General features: G+C 40.3%; 1 protein-coding gene across 3 annotated transcripts in view; it reads left to right on the forward strand.

The window, feature by feature from the left end:
• The first annotated feature begins 1,602 nt into the window (after positions 1-1,602).
• Positions 1,603-19,508, forward strand: part of depdc5 (DEP domain containing 5, GATOR1 subcomplex subunit) — a 36,871-nt gene continuing 18,965 nt past the window's right edge. Inside the window, exons 1-25 of one of the 3 annotated variants that reach the window (XM_031310329.2) lie at positions 1,603-1,895; positions 2,407-2,474; positions 2,571-2,658; positions 2,753-2,799; positions 3,698-3,798; positions 3,885-3,968; positions 4,058-4,107; positions 6,032-6,101; positions 8,447-8,525; positions 8,643-8,704; positions 8,789-8,858; positions 8,946-9,018; positions 10,028-10,131; positions 10,241-10,315; positions 10,945-11,079; positions 11,213-11,274; positions 12,445-12,518; positions 12,622-12,691; positions 12,810-12,846; positions 13,208-13,328; positions 13,426-13,649; positions 14,651-14,851; positions 16,548-16,683; positions 17,509-17,603; positions 18,803-18,862. In XM_031310329.2, coding sequence (XP_031166189.1) covers positions 2,417-2,474; positions 2,571-2,658; positions 2,753-2,799; positions 3,698-3,798; positions 3,885-3,968; positions 4,058-4,107; positions 6,032-6,101; positions 8,447-8,525; positions 8,643-8,704; positions 8,789-8,858; positions 8,946-9,018; positions 10,028-10,131; positions 10,241-10,315; positions 10,945-11,079; positions 11,213-11,274; positions 12,445-12,518; positions 12,622-12,691; positions 12,810-12,846; positions 13,208-13,328; positions 13,426-13,649; positions 14,651-14,851; positions 16,548-16,683; positions 17,509-17,603; positions 18,803-18,862 — 2,176 coding nt within the window. In that variant the 5' untranslated portion in view covers positions 1,603-1,895; positions 2,407-2,416. Of the gene's footprint in view, positions 1,896-2,406; positions 2,475-2,570; positions 2,659-2,752; positions 2,800-3,697; positions 3,799-3,884; positions 3,969-4,057; positions 4,108-6,031; positions 6,102-8,446; positions 8,526-8,642; positions 8,705-8,788; positions 8,859-8,945; positions 9,019-10,027; positions 10,132-10,240; positions 10,316-10,889; positions 11,080-11,212; positions 11,275-12,444; positions 12,519-12,621; positions 12,692-12,809; positions 12,847-13,207; positions 13,329-13,425; positions 13,650-14,650; positions 14,852-16,547; positions 16,684-17,508; positions 17,604-18,802; positions 18,863-19,508 lie in introns of those variants that run through there. The other 2 variants (XM_031310331.2, XM_036005189.1) reach the window with 2 other exon arrangements.

Here is a 19,508-nt window from a genome sequence, read left to right on the forward strand (position 1 = left end):
AGGGAGAGCCTTACTTGTTAGCTGTGTTGTCGATGCCTCGAGAGAACAAAGGAAGCGACTCAGAGCTTGCCGTAAAGCAGTATCTCTAGCCGTATATGTGTATGACATCATTTACATTTTAAAAGGCTTTTTAGAACAAAAAAGTCACTTTAAAAAAATCTAACACCCAGCAGTGTGTATTTTCTTACACAACATTCAAATTACTAGACAAAAAATTATATCCTGAAAGTGGATTTTGAGGGGTATAGCTCCATAGAGTCCCATTCATTCTGCACTGGCCTGTGAGCGCCCCCTATACGGATCAAGAGTGGAACTCCAACCAGTTCAGAAGCCGGAAGTAACGAGAGAGTGGAACTTCTTCCCTTATTAGAAATGATTTGGTCAAGGCCACACCCCCCCCCTCCACCTTGCCCCCCCCCCCCCCTCCTCTCTCTCCTCCTCAATAGCTACAGACACAGAAATGGCACATCCTAAGGAAAGCTCATTGTGGGACTGGCTCTAGTGGCTGTAATTCTGCACCAAGGCTGAATTTCAGGAAAGAGACTTCAGATACAGTATTAGGGGACCACTAAGACCTATATAAAAGCATCCAAAAAGCAGCATGTCATGGGACCTTTAAAATCAGTTTATGGTCTGATTAATGTCTTCTTGGTCAATCCTGCAATATTTGTAAAATACAAACTCTATTATGTGCATCATTTCAGAGGTGGATAGTAATAGACTTATTTGGGACAGGCCAATATTGTCCCTAGTGACACCCTTACATGGATGCTTTAGATTTTCTTTGCTACTGTAGTAGTTTTTTTATTTTATTTTTTATTTCTTTTTATCATTCAGTATTGTTGTGAAATATGTCTCACCCATTACTGTGGGTGATTAAGGTTTAATAAAAGTTTATTCGCTGGAATTTGGGAGCAAGGAAACCAAACCATTATGTTTCCTTTTAAAAAAAAAAGTATATAATGGTCATAATTTATGTAATTTCTTAAAGTGATATCTTGACTCGTTGAATCAAAAGCTGACAATAGTAAGCAGCTGTGCATTTATGAAAGTATTGTTGTCAAAGCCTATTATGTTTAATAAAGTGGTTTATTGGCTGTCTGCACGGTTCTGTCATGATAATATTCACAATTATGAAGTATGGCTATGCAAGATTCACAAGCAAATGTATCCCTTAATGATTAGCACTTTCTCACCTACTGAAAAACACTGAATGTGTACAGTAAAGGCTTGCCTTTAATGCGGTGGTCCAGATATTTAAACAAAGATTAATTAAATATACACTTGCATCACATCCTAGGTTTTTTTATTTTCTTTTACTGCACATCATAGTTGTATGTTCTTGCTTTTCAATCGAAATATGACGAGGGTTGACAAGTGCATGTATATACAATTAAAAATAAATGTGTTATGTGTGTGTAATGTGGTAGAATTCGCAGGTATACTGCAGAGTGATAGAGAAAGACATATCTCTATGGCTCCGGTATACTGGAAAGAAACATGCGTTCCAAAAAAAAAGCGAAGATGGTAATAAGCGGAGTGAGCCCTCTTCCTTTTCTAAAATACTCTCTGACCCGCCGCGGCGCGAACCAATCACATCACACATCTCCATGTTTTGGAGGAAGTACAACCAGTGTGAGCTAACGTCAGATTAGTTAGCTAGTAAACTGCTTTCTATTTCCATCTTAAAACGGTGTCTCTAACGTATTTCAACTATATGGATGTATTTTCATTACAGTGGTTATTGTAACGTTGGGGCTAGTGTTTGTTGACTTAGCTAGTTCAGTAGCTGTAAATTGTCTCAAGTTAGACGCACACGCTAGGCTAGCATGTGTCAACAACCCAGGGCAGTTTGAGCTGCTAGGAGTTTGAGTTGTTGAGGAGGGACTGCTCAGGTACTGCTCTATTTATTAAATGTGTTTACTTGTTCTAACCGATGTACTTTAATGTGTTATTGTGTACTTCAATACGACAATAAGTTATCTTAATACATGTATACCTTTTTAAATGTATGGTAGGTCTGTGTGATAGAGAGAACGTGCATTACTTACGGCAGCGTCAAAGTTAATGTAGTCCTTTCAAAAAGCCTGGCTGGCAGCTCATTATGGGTCAACCGCTAACTTTAGTAGCCCAAATCAGTTTCAACCACTTTACTTCAGCCAATTAAAACGCACATTTCGGATTAGTTTGCCTAAAGCTCACCATAGACTTAACTACGCAACTGTGTAGAAGACTATAATCAAACGATATTAAATGAATAAGTGATCGCGGCGTTACAATGGTTAATCTAGTAATTGAGTTTAGAAATGGCAAGCCAATTGAATCAGCAGAACACGTACCAAAGCTAGTGTTAGTTTGCTTGCAACTTTGAGAAATCACAAATGAACTAATGATTTTGATCCCCAGCTGGTTCATTATGAAGACCAATAAGTCATACAAGCTTGTGCTGCACAAGAAAGGCTTTGGTGGTAGCGGTAAGGAAGAACTTGCAACTCATGCACTCAAAGTTAATGTTTCTCTTATGAAAGATTGTTTTTTTTATTTTTCAAATGAACTTTTTCTTTGAGCAGATGATGAGTTGGTTGTCAACCCAAAAGTTTTCCCTCAAGTCAGTCTAAGGGATATAATCGAGATCGCACACCCCACAGATGAATACAGGTGAGCTTGCATAATGAGAGGATTGCTGTTGTGATGCCACTTACATATTACATATTGTTACACTACTGAGCCGATAATCTCTTATGAAATTCAGTCCTCTCCTGCTGCAAGTGAAGAGCCTAAAAGAGGACCTCCAGAAAGGTAAATGAACTATGATCAAACACTGTATGCGTCTTTGCTATATTTCAAGAATTCAATTAGGCAAGATCTAATTATTTAATATTATTATTTTATAATAATAATAATAATAATAATAATAATAATAAAAGAGTATACAGCTGAAACGTTAAGTTCATTAATCACATCGATTTGCAGAAAATTTGTCATTTTTCAAGCGGAAATGCCAAACATAACTTAGTTCCTGGTTTTAAAGGTGCTCTAAGCAATGTTGGGTGACGTCACTTCTTGTTGACGTTTGAAGTATTTTCAAACAAAACGAGGCTAGCTCGCCCCTCTCTCCTCCTCCTCATCCCGTCCCCTCCCCCTCCCTTCCATGCACTAACCCCCCCAACCCCCACTTCCAAATCCTTCTTGTCAGTTATTGGCTTGAACGCTGGAAGACTGTTTATGTTTGGTGGTGCAGGTTGGCCAGTTTGTTTTTGTTGGCGTTTGTGGAGCCTGGGCTCTCTACAGAGACTGTGTTCAGGGGACAGGCAGCTAGCAGATAGAGAGGAGATGTTTACTGTATGTGACAAAAAATGTTGTAGCCTAAAAAACGCGTGACATCGCTTAGAGCACCTTTAAATGTGAGGATTTGCTGTTTTTCTTTGTCTTTTGTGATACTAAGCTAAATATTATGGCTTTTAAAGTGTTGGTTGGACAAAACAAGCACTCTTAAGACCTCATCTTGGGCTTTAGGAAACTGTCATGGCCGTTTTTTTCATGATCTTATCTCATTTTATTGATGTATTGAGAAAATAATTAGCAGATTAGTCAACAATGAAACTGATCGTTAGTGCTTCTCCTATAATATACAGCATAAATCAATTGCAGATGTCTGTAATGGTTGCCTTGCCTATTCATTACCCATGATGGATAGTTTGTTCTTATCTAGAGACGATCAGTGTGGACCAGACTGTAGCACAAGCCTTTAAGCTGCGTGCTTACCAGGATGTCATTGTTAACATTGTCGACCCAAAGGTACGTTCACTGTGACCCTTCTGTGTCTCCACCATTTGTCAGTTGAACAGAATCTCTCATGTTTGTTTTTTCTTTCTTCCTTGCAGGATGTTACACTGGACCTGGTGGAGCTGACGTTCAAGGACCAGTACATCGGCAGAGGAGACATGTGGAGACTAAAGAAGAGTCTGGTGAGCCGTGTGAAAGTTAAAGTGTCTGTGTATAATGTGCAATAGCACAATTATGTAAAGATTAAACTGTTACACAATCTTTTTTCCAGGTGAGCACGTGTGCTTATGTGACGCAGAAAGTGGAGTTTGCAGGAATCAGGTACTAAGCATTCATTTCATTCTGAACACATTTGCAGAAATGCATTTATAGTAGGGCTGTCAAACGATTACATTTTCTTAATCGCGATTAATTGTTGAATTTCTATAGTTAATCGCGATTAATCCCATGTTTTATCACATGATTAAAATTCTATTATTTTGCATTTCAGAACTGTTTTTAAGTACATATTAACAATGGAAAGCAATTCTTACCAGTGTATCTTGATTGGGAATCAAATGAATGCAAAGAAAATGACTTTATGAACTTGATTTTAATATTTAATCTAGTCACACATTTGAATATAGACTCAATATTAGGGTTGGTTATTGTTTGGTTTGGATACCGATGCTAAAGCGGTACTTTTAAAACGGTACTGGTGCCTTAACGGTGCCTGAACCCATACTTTTTAAGAAAGTAAAAAAAAGAAGGGTACTAAACAGTTGGCGACATTAAAGAACGGCTAAAGAAAGGCCATATCGTCAAAATTAAATGTTTAATAATAATGTAATCACTATAACAATAACTTATTTCACTAGTAAATAGCTGTTGAATGACAAAAACAACCACCAGGTGGGAAAAGGGCATTTAACAACAACTTTGAATGCACCACGAGCCTGTAAATTACCAGTTTCATTGAACGCACCGTCTGTGTTTTTCCGACAGCAGCAGCTGCAGATTGTTACATCCCGGTGTCGGAATCCTCTACAGTGAAATACAGACAAACTTCACAAATAGTAGCCTGTTAGGCACAAGGCAAAGCCAAGTGAAGTGAAAATAAATTAATAAATGGCGGCATGCGATTTAATACGATTAAAATAAATAAATAAATTAACGCATTATGCTTGGCCCTTAATCGCATTGCGATTAACGCGTTAATGCTAACAGCCCTAATTTATAGTGACTTTATTGTGAAATAAATCAACGTGTGTACACGTTTCTATGGTTGAGCAGCACCGAAAGCAGCAAACATACTGTACATTATGTGTAAAGGTTAACCCTCTGAGGACAAAACGCACCGCTGAGTCCAAGCGATGTTTAACAACAGTCCTATTCAAAAACCGATATAACAAAATTTCATTTTAAACATTTATTTACTATTTTATTAATATATTACGCTACTTTTGTGAACCCAAGACTTGTGTACACTCATTTCAAGCACCATAACAATTGAGTTTAGGTTTCTTTTCACAAGAGATTTGAGAAATTTCAAAAAGCCAACATCAACTTTTCAGCTTTAGGGCCACATGATCTCTTTACAAATTGCTCTGGAACAAATGTGGGCCTCACTATACAGAAAGCTGAGTTTGTTCTGAACATTTTGATATAAAACAGAAAGGCAGGGTTTCCGCTTGTCTTAAAAAGTCTAAAACTTTAAAATCAAAATTTTAGCTCTTAAACAGTCTTAAATTCGCTGAAGTATTGTGTCCTAGGTCTTAAATAATTTTAAAGAGGTCTTAATTTCCCTACCTCTAATGCTCATTGAAATGTTCCCGCAGCACTTTACAATGTTCTTTTTTAATTCTGTGGTGTTGTAGTTCTTTCTGTCGCTAGTCCAATTATAATTTGCTGTATTACGACTACAAATTAGACCAACTTATATTGCAGCCAATCTAGACACCAGTCCTATAATGTCAATGAGGAAATCAGGGAATTGGACAATGTTTCGGGACTCTGACATCTGACTTTTTTTGTTGCGATATAGGTCTTCAATTTCATTCATAATGGTCTTAAAAAGGTCTTAAATATGACTTGGTGAAACCTGCAGAAAACCTGATGGGTATCAGGTTATATGCAAATATGCCTAAAATGTGAATTTAAAAAAGAAATGTTAAAATGCACTTAGACCCCAGAGGGTTAAGAAAAAAGCAAAAGAACCAGTTATGCAATGGTGATGATGACTGAAATGATTGTGAACATTCTCCAGAGCCCAGGCCAGTGAACTCTGGGTGAAGGGAGAGAAAGTGACCTGTGGCTACATCAGTGAAGACACCAGGGTAAGAGCAGATGCACCCACAGTACAACAATGAAGTAAGCCAAGGCAAGGCAGCTTTATTTGTATAGCACATTTCAGCAACAGGGCAATTCAAAGTGCTTTACATAAAACATTAAAGAGCAGTTAAAAATGATTAAAAAAATTAAAAACGGATAAAAGACGAGAATAAAATGTACAGTGCAGTATAAAAACAAGTTAACCGAGTCCAATTCGGGCCTCCCAGAGGACTTATAAATTAACAATTATTTAAAGAAAGGCAACATCAAAAAGAAAGGTCTTCAGCCTTGATTTGAAAGAACTGACAGTTGCGGTGGACTTGCAGTTTTCTGGGAGTTTGTTCCAGATATGTAAAACTGAACGCTGCTTCCCCCTGTTTAGTTCGGACTCTGGGGACCGCAAGCAGACCTGTAGTTGAAGTAGTAGTTGAAGTATTCACAATCTATGAGTTTGATCTTTTTTATGTAGACCGTAAAAGTGGATGTTAGTGTTAGTCAGGTCACCACAGAAGTGTGTTGTCACTTAGTGTGGAAGAATTCAAAGTATTCTGTGATTGCTAGAATGCCACATCGAAATTTAAAATTAGTTTCAGTTAAGCAAGTTTTGACTCACCACACTGATTAGGGCTGGTACGATATGCTTTTGGCCCGATTCGATTCTTACGATGATGATACATGAGTGACTATTCGATTTGTATTGCAGTTTTCTTTTCCTTTAATAAAAACAAAAGTTGAATAATACACTTCTAGACACAATATATAATGAGACATTTCTAAAACACTAATTGTTTTCTAAAAAGAATGCGCATCACGTCAGTCAGTCTGACATTTATTTCATTTGTAGTACAGATAGATTTTCTGCATTTTCTGTTTTGCTGGAAACGGATATAATGTAGTCGCAGCCGGCAGTACCATATAAACCAAAAATATTTAGGTGAATCATTGGTAAAATAAATAAATACAAAATAATATTGATTCTGGGGAAAAGAATCGGTTTTAAAAATCATTGCAAAAAAAAATAACGATATACGTGAATCAGTCCCCCCCCCCTGCTAACACCTATACCATGACAACAAAGCTTTCTGATACATTGCTTTTTAAATAAAATCATTAAATACACAAAGAAATCCGTAAAATAGGCTGTGAAACTAGAGCTGGGCAATATATTGATATTATATCGATATCATGATAAGAGACTAGATATCGTCTTAGATTTTGGATATTGTAATATCGTAATATGGCATAAGTGTTGTCCTTTACTGGTTTTAAAGGCTGCATTACAGTAAAGTGATGTCATTTTATGAGTTTACCAGTCTGTTGTAACTGTTCTATTATTTGCCTTTACCCACTTAGACATTATGTCCACATTACTGGTGATTATTATCTAAAATCTCATTGTGTAAATATTTTGGGAAAGCACCAATAGTCAACACTACAATATCGTTGCGGTATCGATATCGAGGTATTTGGTCAAAAATATCATGATATTTGATTTTCTCCATATCGCCCAGCCCTATATGAAACTCTGTTTACCTAGCTTTAAGGAGGAACATTAGTCACATAAAACACACAGGTTAGGGTTTGATATTAAAGGTGCAGTAGGTAAGACTTATAAAACTAACTTTCTGTCATATTTGCTGAAACTGACCCTATGTTCCAGTAGAACTACAGGAAGCAGGTCATTTAAGAAAAAATCCGGCTCCTCTGGCACCACCTACAGCCTGGATTGGATTTGCAAAAATCCACAGCTCCCTGTTCAGATGCACCAATCAGGGCCAGGGGGGCTTGGGTCTAACTGCGTGTCAATCACTACTCATGCACACGCATTCATTCTCCCTTGTGGGGGGAGGGGCTTAGGAGAACGTTTTGGGCTTTAACAGAAAGGGGGGAGGGACTGAGAAGTTGTCGATGTTCAATTTTTCAAAGTCCTGGATCTTCACAATCCTACCTACAGCACCTTTAAAACCATAGCTAGAAATAAAACAAGATATTTTAAACATATTTATGAATGGTACATATTCATCTGGACAAGCAGTATTCATCTCTTCTGTTACTATATAGTGTAGTGCACCATAACTTACGGTGCATTGAACACATCATGTGAGTTTGGGCGGTATTGGTGGTGGGGTGGTGTTTGTTTGAACTGCATATTTTAAATACTTTTTACCACAGGCAGATCCAAAAAGTGTTCATGGCATACGGATAGTTAAAGGATCATATGTGAACTGTGACAACAAGCATGCAGACCTGACTCTCTTTGACTTTTAAAGCTTGCTATTAAATAGTCACTTATTCTTTTATGTTATTCATCATTCATTTCTCTTAAATGTCTTATGACCTTGTGACACAGGTGGTGTTCAGATCCACATCTGCAATGGTGTACATCTTTATCCAGATGAGTTGTGAGATGTGGGACTTTGACATCTTTGGTTAGTTGGACCTCTCTGATTTGTTACTCACAGTGTGTCAGGTTTAATTAGTTTGTCTTTCAGTGGCATAGAGGCTCTCTTGGGGGAGAATATCTTATTTGAATGTTTTGCTCTCAGGGGATCTCTACTTTGAGAAAGCTGTAAATTGTTTCCTGTCGGACCTTTTCGCCAAGTGGAAGGTTTGTGATTTCTTTCATGTTTGCCTTCATTGTAACATTTTCTTTCAAATAAGAAACAAAATCAGTGTTTTAATGTTGAAACAGGAGAAGAACTGCAGTCATGAGGTGACAGTTGTGCTTTTCTCACGTACATTGTACAGTGCCAAAACTATTGGTGAGTCTGGTTTTTTTTTATGTTGTCACAGTGAGTTACGATGCATATTAATGCATTTATCATTAATACAAATATCATTTTCCTTAGATGAATTCCCTGAGATTCTGAGAGGGTCCATCAGACAGGATCCAGAGGGACGTTTTTATGAAGACTTCTACAGGTAACCGTAGTTACTGTACATTAAGGCTGGGTATCATTCACGAACGTTCGATACTGTGACTTTGATACCGGTTCCTGAACCAAACATTTTATAATACCAATTTTTACAAAATCCGTTTTAACCAAAAGAAATGAAAACATTACACATTTCGGTACAAATCTTTTAATTTATTTCTTAGCTCCTCTCAAAATACAACACCACACACGTGAGCCCGTCTCTGTGTAGAGTTTTCAGTGCATGCCTCTTCAACGTGTAGACAGCCAATCACCAGCGTTATCAGATATTGGTAGAAGCATGCTGCATGCTTATTGGCTCACCGATGCTGATGAGATTTACTCCTCAGCTATTGAAATTTGGTATTGAATGGCAAGGCCTTTTTCAATACTCAATGCTAAAGGCCTTTTTTATGGTTGTGCGTCAAATCGACGGCATCCCCCCGCAGACCCCTCTGCGTCTTCGCCGGACCCTACACCGTAGCCTGACGTGCACCTCTCCAAAAATGTAACTACACGTCGCAGCGGATGTGGCTTGGTAGGGTTGCATTTCCCCCGACTCATTGAAATCAAGGAGAGGGTTAACTTTTCCTGCTACAGATTTCCCACCGTGGTCAGAAAGAACAGGGGAGACACTTTGTTTCTCTCACTATGACTCTAGAGTTGGTACTCGCTCCAAAGTTAATCACCGTCACTCTCTCACTTCTCCCTCGCTCTACCACACACTCCCCACACACACACACACACATGCCGGCTCGACGCACACACCATTGCACAAGTTTAAACATCAGGCCACTTAGTAGGCTACGGCGAAAGCTCTACGTGAAGCCTCCGCAGAACCATGTAAAGGCCTTTAGGCTAAGGAGGAAATTCGGTTGGTGCCTAAAAAAGTATTGAAGTTCGGTACCCAGTCCTATTGTACATAGCGTTTAATTGTATGCCTTACTTCAAGTTCATCTAAATTAGCAACTGGATGACAGAGGTCTTTTGACAGCGCTTAACTATTTTGGGACCAGGGTCGTGGCTCAGAACGAGAGACGGGATGAGTGGACATCCTTACTGGTCACGATCAAGAAGCTCTTCATTCAGTATCCCGTCCTGGTGCGGCTGAAAGAAGCAGGTAGTGAATAAGTCAAGTGTTTTGGCTGACTAACAGATCTTTGGATCAAGTGCCTTTTGTAAACAAAATCCTGCATTGTGTTTTTTTTTTTTTTTACTTTTTGTGCCAGATGGTTTTCCTGGTGGTTACAACTCCACTGCTGCACAAGGAAACTACCTGGAGGCCATTAACCTTTCATTCAATGGTAAGACGTCTAACACAAAAACAGAACTGCTCTCAGATAAAGAAGAATGTATTTACCTGAGAGCAGGTCTTTACCAAAAGACTTTGGAAGGTATCTGCTTGTGAAATTGTGAACATGTTGTAGGAGCCACATATTGTATGTTGTTTATGGTCTCATTTATATTATTTATTGATTATTATATCGTGCACTTATATTGTAGGTGGTGGGCGTTTTCACCGCGGTTTGAGCCGAAGTGATAACATATTTGTTTGCTTCACCTGTTCACCTGGGGTTTTTTTGGGCTTTGACAGAGAGGGGGTGAGCCTGGGAGCGAACACTTTCTGTTGACCGCCGCACTAACGCACTTATTTTGACTCACAAAGTAACTTTACGTTTGGTAACTGCAGTGCTAGTTGTATTTTACGTGTGGAGGACTCAATCATTGCAGTACAATCTCGAGCGCGTCACAGTGTGTTTATGCATCATCTGTCAGTGTTTAGTCCCTCACGGCAGCACTTTGTTGGACTGCTTACAGCCGCAACACATGTCTATTAATATCCAAAGTCAATTACACATAAGTGAGTGTCTTTCACAGGTTACTAACCCGAAAAGACAAGACGAAAAGCTGACAATCACCGTGTCTCCCACAGTGTTTGACAAGCACTACATAAACCGAAATTTCGACCGCACTGGCCAGATGTCAGTGGTCATCACTCCCGGGATGGGCGTGTTTGAAGTCGACCGTCTGCTCATGATTCTCACCAAACAACGGATGATTGACAACGGTGGGTGTGACGATACAAACGCACTTCAAACACACGGGACTTCAAACTGAACAAATATATTTGTTAACAGAGAACTAAAGGTCCATTGCATGAAGTTAATTGTGTTGGTGACACATACTTTTCCCCTCTTCAGGTATTGGTGTAGACTTGGTGTGTATGGGGGAGCAGCCATTGCACGCAGTTCCGTTATTCAAGGTAACACATTCAGAGTGTAAGTCTTTGTAAGGTGCATTACGCTGTATACATGTTGGCAGTGTTTTCCCCAGGTTTGTGGAAGACTTAAGGCTCTGACACACCAACCAGACAGCCGACCGTCGGCAGAAAAGGCAGTCGGACTGATCATTCGGCTTCCGTCGGTCCAAAAAGTGCCTCGGAACACACCGAAGCGACGCCGACTTGAGCGTACGTTCTGCGCGTGCGTGAGACGTAATACGTCTCTATAACAGCATGCGGCGCTAATCTGTATTGTCGCCCAAAAAATGAAAACCGGAAATGACGAACGCGTCACGTGGGTCTGGCTTCTCCCGAATTTCATTCGGTATACGATCTTGTATGTTACGAAAATAGTTCACCGAAACGTGTTTCTGAAAACATTTTAAGCGAGAAATAGGCCATGCAGTTGCTGAATCTGTCTGTTTTTTTGATCGACAAAGGTCAGTTTGAAAGATTTTCGTCAGATTTTGAGAGGCGTTCGTCACGCTCATTCCGCTTGTCATTTCCGGTAAGTGTTTTAACATAAGTGCACTGATTCGCTAGTCAAGGGCTAGCACTCCACCAATCAGATTGGTCATTGAGTCCGACTGCCCACTGACCGATTCAACAAGTCAAATCAGCCCAAATTAAAGCCGATGGCTCCTCTGACTGACGACGGCACGGAACACACCGAACAGACTCGAGTCACTGACCTCGCCAGACTGTCCGACGGCCGATAATCGGGTTGGTGTGTCAGGGCACGTATGTTGCAGGGGGTTTAGGGGTCCTCCCTCAAGTTGTTTTTTTAATAACCAAAAATGCAATTTCACATTCATTTGGACCTTTATTATTACCATATCTGTGTCTAAAACGTTGGAAAAGCTAGAGCAGATAATAAATAAATATCACTCAAAAAGCTTAAAGACAAAACTTGCTAAAGAAGTCCACTGGGGACCAATCACAATCATTAGATCTGCGAAAAGGAATTTATTTAGTTCTGATGCTCACTTTGATTTTACAACAAAGGAATTTCCCCAGTATGGGATTAATAAAGTCTATCTTATCTTACATTTATTTGGCTTAGGTGATGCCCAAAACGGCTTGGGTGCTGCACCTAAGCCTTATAATGTTAGGGAAAACCCTGTTGGTTTCTGATGGTCATTCTCTCTGTAGCTGCACAACAGGACGACACCCGGAGACTCTCGCGTGGGCGACGACTACAACCTTCCTCACTGGATCAACCACAGGTAAAACAACATGACTGATAAATAAAGATACATTTAAATTCTATGCAAAAGTGAAATGGATTGATGTATTTCTTGCTTGCATCTTTTTCTTCCACGCCTGCAGCTTCTACACCTCCAAAAGTCAGAACTCTTGTAGCTCCTTTACACCTCGCATCAAACTGGCTGGTCGCAAGGTGCATACACTTTTCTTTTTTGCAGCAGCAGCAGCAGCACTGTTGTTTGACTTAAATTAATTGAAAATTATTTTTTGTATGTTTTTGACATCTCCTTAAAAAATGACCTGTCTTCTAGCTCCATGCTGAGAAATTCAAGAGCAGCAAGGACCACAGTAAGTTGGGACCCTTTATCTCTCTTAGCTATTTTTAAATTCTTGAAGCATGAATTAGATAACAACTTTATTTTTATTAGGCATGCTAGGGATGGAAGTGTCAGCCTGTCTGTCAGTCTTTCCACTCCTTTGGTCCAGATCTCAGCATCTACTGGATTGAATTACATTTTGCACAGACATTCATGGTGGCCATAGTATGAATCCCATTGACTTTGTTGATCCCCTGACTTTTTCATGAGGTTGACATTTTGAGATTTTTAGTGAAATGGCTTTACAACTTTTGTAAGGATTACCATGAAATATGGTACAGATATTCATGGAGCCCAGAGGATGAACCCTAATGATCCTCATCCTCTTCCAGCTCTCTGTGCTCCAAAGGACTCTGAAAACAGCCTGCCTATTCAGGTGGACTACGACGCCTATGATGCTCAGGTGTTCAGACTGCCTGGTCCTTCACGCATTCAGAGGAGCACCACCTTCAGGTATCTTTCTGCTTGCACAACACTAAACTACGCTCCATCAAACACAGAGGGCAGAGTTATCCTTTCTTGTGAACCATATGGACTGTGTGTCTTTCAGGATGGGTCGAGACAAAGACACGAGTGGGAGGAAGAGCTGGGGCTCGGTGGACATCAGTGCAGGCATAGGCGCGTCCCCGCCTGTTCGCTCTGGAGGTGCGGAAGAACAGCGTAGCCTGGCCTCTGATGACAGTCTGGGCGCTGTGTCCAACATGCTGCTTATACCCCGCATACCTCCAGCACAGTATGAAGTCAGCAGCTCCCTGGGATACACCAGCACCAGAGGTAACTCCTCCAGATCTTAAGAGAAAAAGCTTACGGTACAAGCAGGGTTTCCACGGGGTTTAAAAAGTCTAAAATTTCAAAATCAAAATTTAAGGCCTTAAAAAGTCTAAAATTTGGGCACCTGGGTAGCTCACCTGGTAGAGCGCGGGCCCATATACAGAGGCTCAGTCCACAACGCAGCAGCCTTGGGATCAGCTCCGACCTGTGGCCTTTTGCTGCATGACATCCCCCTCTCTCTCCCCTTTCATGTCTAAAGCTGTCCTGTCAGAAATAAAGGCCTGGGCGCCTGGGTAGCTCACCTGGTAGAGCACGCGCCCATATATAGAGGTTTACTCCTCGACACAGCGGCCTTGGGATCGACTCCGTGCTGCGGCCCTTTGCTGCATGACATCCCCCTCTCTCTCCCCTTTCATGCCTCCATCTGTCCTATAAAAATAAAGGCCTAAAATGGCCAAAACATAATCTTTAAAAAAAACAAAAATTAAAAGTCTAAAATTTGCTAAAATATTGTGTTTTAGCTCTTAAATAATTTTCTACATCCATGTACGATACCTCTAATGCTCATTGACATGCTCTCGCGGTGCTTTAGAATGTTGTTTTTTTGATTCCGTGGTGTTGTAGTTGTTTCTTGAGCTATTCAAAATATAATTTGCTGTATTACGATTACAAATGAGACCAACATGCAACTTAGATCACAGCCAATCAGCTTTCGTGTTACTCTTCGCAAGACTCTTTCGGCTGGAACTACAGACATAAAACCGATTCTATTCTTTAGCTATGGGGAAGTTCAAGTTAAGCGATACTTAGCTTGAAAATGACATTTTTTTGTATGATGTTGTGATATAGGTCTTAAATTTCATTCATAATGGTCTTAAAAAGTCTTAAATTTCACTTTGGTAAAACCTGCAGAAACCTTGACAAGGGATGTGATAAAGTGTGCTCCATCTCGTCCTTGTCTCCATCCCGTTCTTGTTGTGTTGTTTTGTTTTTCTGTTGTTCAGAGTTGTTGGAGAAGCTGATGGACCCACTGCGGGACTCCAGTGCCCCGGGCAGGTTCACGGTGGGAAGTGCTGAGTCCACCCTGCACATCCGTCCAGGAGGTTACACCCCTCAGAGAGCACTCATAAACCCCTTCACCCCATCCAGGATGCCCATGAAGCTCACCTCCAACCGGCGGCGCTGGATGCACACCTTCCCTGTTGGTGAGTAGAGGTCTGATCGAGCCGAACCCGGCCCGCATCCGACAGAGCCGTGACTGAACCTGGCCCGAGCCCTACAGGCATTAAGAAATTTGTGTCCGAGCCCGATACAGTTAAAATCTCATTTTTTCTCATATTAATGACACATGTAGCCTACGTTTGTTTGTGTGGAAAGCCCGCTTTTATTAAGCAGCTGTAGGAAGGCATTCAGAAATGTCAACAGATGAGCGCATCAGCGCACACAGGGCAACAAGGGCACGTTAATAAGCTGTTTAATTTAAAATGTTCAATGTGTTAACCTTTCCTGATTGCTTCTTTTCCGACCGTGATCAGAAAACCAGGGGAGACTCGTTACCTCCAGGGCCGACGTTATTCATTTTATAACGTCGGTTAAAATCCTGTTTCTGGTGAGCAGATGAATGACTTGGCTTTCAGTCTGGAGTTTATCTCGGACACCACATACACTGTGTACAAAACTTCAACTTATTCCACCAACTCTGCTCCGGTCACATCTACACGTCTGCTTCCTCTTTCTCTATCTCTCTTCTGCCCACTTTACATACACACTGAGCTCTCTTAAAGGAGCCACAGTACCATTTTACAGCAAATGCCTTATCACGCTGATGTGACCGAGCCCGACCCGAACCCGACCATAATTTTTAAATATCTGTCCGAACCCGGCCCGGCCCGTCGGGTACCGTTGGGACCCGTCGGGCTCGGGTCGGGTATCTATGCCTTATTGGTGAGGGGGACACGCAGCCTTGTGAAAACACACGCACGCAGTCAGCAATTGATTGGACCTTAGGTTAAGGTGTGAGTTGATAATCCTGTATGTGTGATCATTTTGGGGGATTTAGTTTGTGGTCTTGATCTAAATTGTGTTATACAGAGAGGTGGTATTTACCATTTACCATCATTGATATAAATGGGGTGATAAAATAATAGAGACACCCGTCAATGTAACACAGTACAGTTCAGGAGCACCAATAAACTGCAGCCTCCAAAACGATACTACATTTCAATCAACACCTCCCTCAAAACATTATAGTGATCCAGTAAGTAGAATCTATTGCAGGACAGTGAATTAGTTTTAGCTAGATGTACCAAATAAACTGGTAAATGAGTTTATATTACATAGAAGTGGGTAATGAATCAATGGAATATACAGTAGAGGTTGTGATTTATGATTCAATGTTGTCTGTGATTTCGTCATTTAAATGTTGAAGTATATGTCTGAGTGATATTCATTTATACAAATGATTCTGGATTTTTGTTCCAAAAGCACCAATAGTGATCCCCAAAATCACTTATACCACCATATTAGAGTTATTGAACATCAGTACCAGTATCAGTACTAATTCCATCTGAGTGTTCGATCTATAAACAATGTCTCAATTAAATGAAATCTTCAGAAAAATTACTATATCACTATTGTGGAATAGAATAATGTGCTGTAATGTACCCAACATGTATGGGTACCACATGTGAGTACATTATAGTTTAATGGAGCATTTAGCTTCGTACATTTGTATATTTATAAGGAGGAGAATTAATATGTTGTAAAATATCTGCCATGTCATGCATTATGCTAGTGATTGATCTCATTTGCATAATTTATTATTTTTTTCCCTGCTAGTGGCAGGGTCGAAGGAGGGCATACGTCCAAGCATCAGACTGAATGTGCACTGTTGTTCTTCAGGTCCTTCTGGAGAGGCGATCCAGATCCATCACCAGACCAGACAGAACATGGCGGAACTGCAGGGCAGCCAGCAGAGAGACCCCGCCCACACCTCCGCTGAGCTGCTGGAGCTGGCCTATCATGAAGCCACTGGAAGGTAAGACACGCCTACCACGAGAAACTAAAGTTTCCTTTGTAGAGAAATTAAGCTAAGGCTTTTTATTCGCGATGTCAATTTCGGCTCCTAGCGATCACAAAATCACAAAAACAATGCAATCGATTGAAAAGGTTAATTTGCACATAGTAGTAAACTTTTATTTTGTCTTGTGTTTTGAAGTGGAATTCAAAAAGTTCAACATGAAAAGTACAGTATTAAAGCTATAGTGCGTAGTTTCTGTCTCCCCCCATGAGGAATTCTAAGTAACGACAACAAAACTGTCGGCGCGTCCACATGATACAAGCCTCCCCTCCTCTTCCTCCTCCACACAGTTGCTAGTAGCCTAGATAGACACGGAGGATTAAAAAAACATGTTGGACTCTTCAGAAGAGGTAATTATCTTCACTCCAGTTTCTGCGCGGGAAAGTCACCAGACGACACAATCTTCAGAACATAGTCATACTGAGAAACACAGAGAGAGTGGTGTGGAGCTGATTGTCTTAATTAGCTTTGTAGCAACTCATTTGGCAATGGCTTGAATGTAACGGACGTTCATTAATATCAAAAAGTTACGCACTAAACCTTTTAAAGGAAATTTCACAGTTCAAGGTGTTTTCACTGTTGATTTGTTTAACTGTTTCACTGTTTTTTAAGTTCAATAAATGCACCATCTTTCCAAAAGTCAACGAGTAATCACAATAAATAATCGTGATGTCGATATTGACCAAAGTAATTGTGATTATGATTTTTTTCCCCCATAATCTAGCAGCCCTACTTGAAGCACAGACAGTGAGATGAATGCTTGTTATTTATCTGTTCTTGAAGGCGCTCAGCCTCTAGGCATGCAGGAGAGAACGGCCTTTACATTGTTGGAGGGATGGAAGAGTGTACTGGAAGTCCAGGGAGCAACAACACCAGTGGTGATATGCCTACTCATAAACAGTGTTCTCCTGACACATAGTCAGTGTTTAAACCCTGATTTATACTTTATATATAGTGTATATTCTGTAGCTTTACTTCATTTGTAGTAACAAAAGAAGCACACCAGACTTTTGGCACGTTAAGGTCTTGGTTATTACCTCCTGTTTGAGTAATGTTTGTTAAAACTACAGTGGCAGGCTAGGAAGTAACTGAGCCTTTAAAAAAATTTAACTATATATTTGTGAAAGATTTATGTCTTCAGTAGGAACCAATAGGCTTTTGGTTGAGAGTCTCATACAGAATATGGAAGTCAGAAAGTATTAAAAGGCAGAGTAAGACATTGTTGTTTGGGTCTTGTAATTTGTTGACAATAAGAAAAATATAGAATAATGCCAGCCTTAAAGGTGCTCTAAGCACATATACACATACAGCAAACATCTCCTCTCTATCTGCTAGCTGTCTGTCCCCTGAACGCACTGTAAAAAAAAGTGGTCTCTGCAGACAGCCCAGGCTCCCAAAAAAGCAACAAAAACAAACTGGCCAACCTGCACCACTAAACCTAACAAAGAGTGTTCAAGCCAATAACTGACAAGAAGGATTTGGAGGGTTGGGGTTGGGGGGTTAGTGCCATGGATGTATTAGTGCGTGAAAGGGAGGGGGAGGGGACGGGATGAGGAGGAGGGAGGGGCGAGCTTGTTTGACAATACTTCGAACGTCAACAAGAAGTAACGTCACCCAACATCGTTTAGAGCACCTTTAAATAAAATGATGATGGAGCCATGTTCAGTTAAACAAGGACAGCTATGTAAAAGAGCTGCAATGATTCATCAAGTAATTGATAGAAATAAATTAATTGCCAACTATCCTTACAAAAGCTCAATCGTATAAGTCATTTTTAAGCAAAAATGCCATAAATGTGCAGGTTCCAGCTTCTCAAATGTGAGCATTTGCTGCTTTTCTTTGTCATATATGATACCAAATGAAATATATTTGGGTTAAGGACTGTTGCACGTACCTAACAAGACATTTTAACACATTACGTGGGTGTCAGGGAAACTTTGATGTTCATTTTTAGTTACTTTTTGAAATTGCTTAGATTAATTGAGAAAATAATCGTCAGAACAATCAACAACGGAAATGATAGTTTGCTATTTAGCTTTGCTGCTCTTTCTGTGTTGTAATTGTGATCTCCGTACAGGAACTCTAACCAACCGCAGCTCCACATTTGAAGACGTTTCCCTAAGTGGTGCCGATCCAAGTGAGTCCATCTTGCACCTAAGAAAACAAAAACATGCCAATTCATAAATCGCAAACATTGTCATGGAGCCATTACCCCAGGATCAGGTTGATATCCCTAATCACCAAAACTGATATTGGTTATAAACCTTCAGAGGTGTCTTTAACCTGTGAGGGCTTATTCAGCTTTGGCAGGCAGGTTTCTCTGGGCGTCTGTCTCCGGGGGTCACAGGTATAAACGACTCTTACAGGTCATGTGACTTAGGGGTTACCCCTCCTCCTCCCTCTGTATCCTCACTTTCTCTGTCCGACTCTTTTATTTGTCTTTCTCTGGGCCTTCTGATGATCTTAATTCTTCTTATTAAATATTACCAGGTTAAAATTCTCTAATTAATTAGCCCTCCCATTAATTTTCCTTCACCATGACCTGTTTGCATTCAACAAGCCTTGTGTGTACATCTCACTCCTGCATGGCGGTATGCATAGTCTATTTCTCTTGATGGATTGGGTAATTGGTGCTCCTGTCAGACAAATCTCTCTCGCACACACTATGTAAGAGTGTGCTCACCATCTGTATGTTTGCATGATGTGATTTCTCTGCTTAAATTCACTCACAGTCACTGTACAATTCACACCATTGCCGAGCTCAGGACACATTTTTTCCCTTT

The sequence above is a fragment of the Sander lucioperca genome, chromosome 9, assembly GCF_008315115.2.
Source record: "Sander lucioperca isolate FBNREF2018 chromosome 9, SLUC_FBN_1.2, whole genome shotgun sequence".
NCBI lineage: Eukaryota > Metazoa > Chordata > Actinopteri > Perciformes > Percidae > Sander > Sander lucioperca.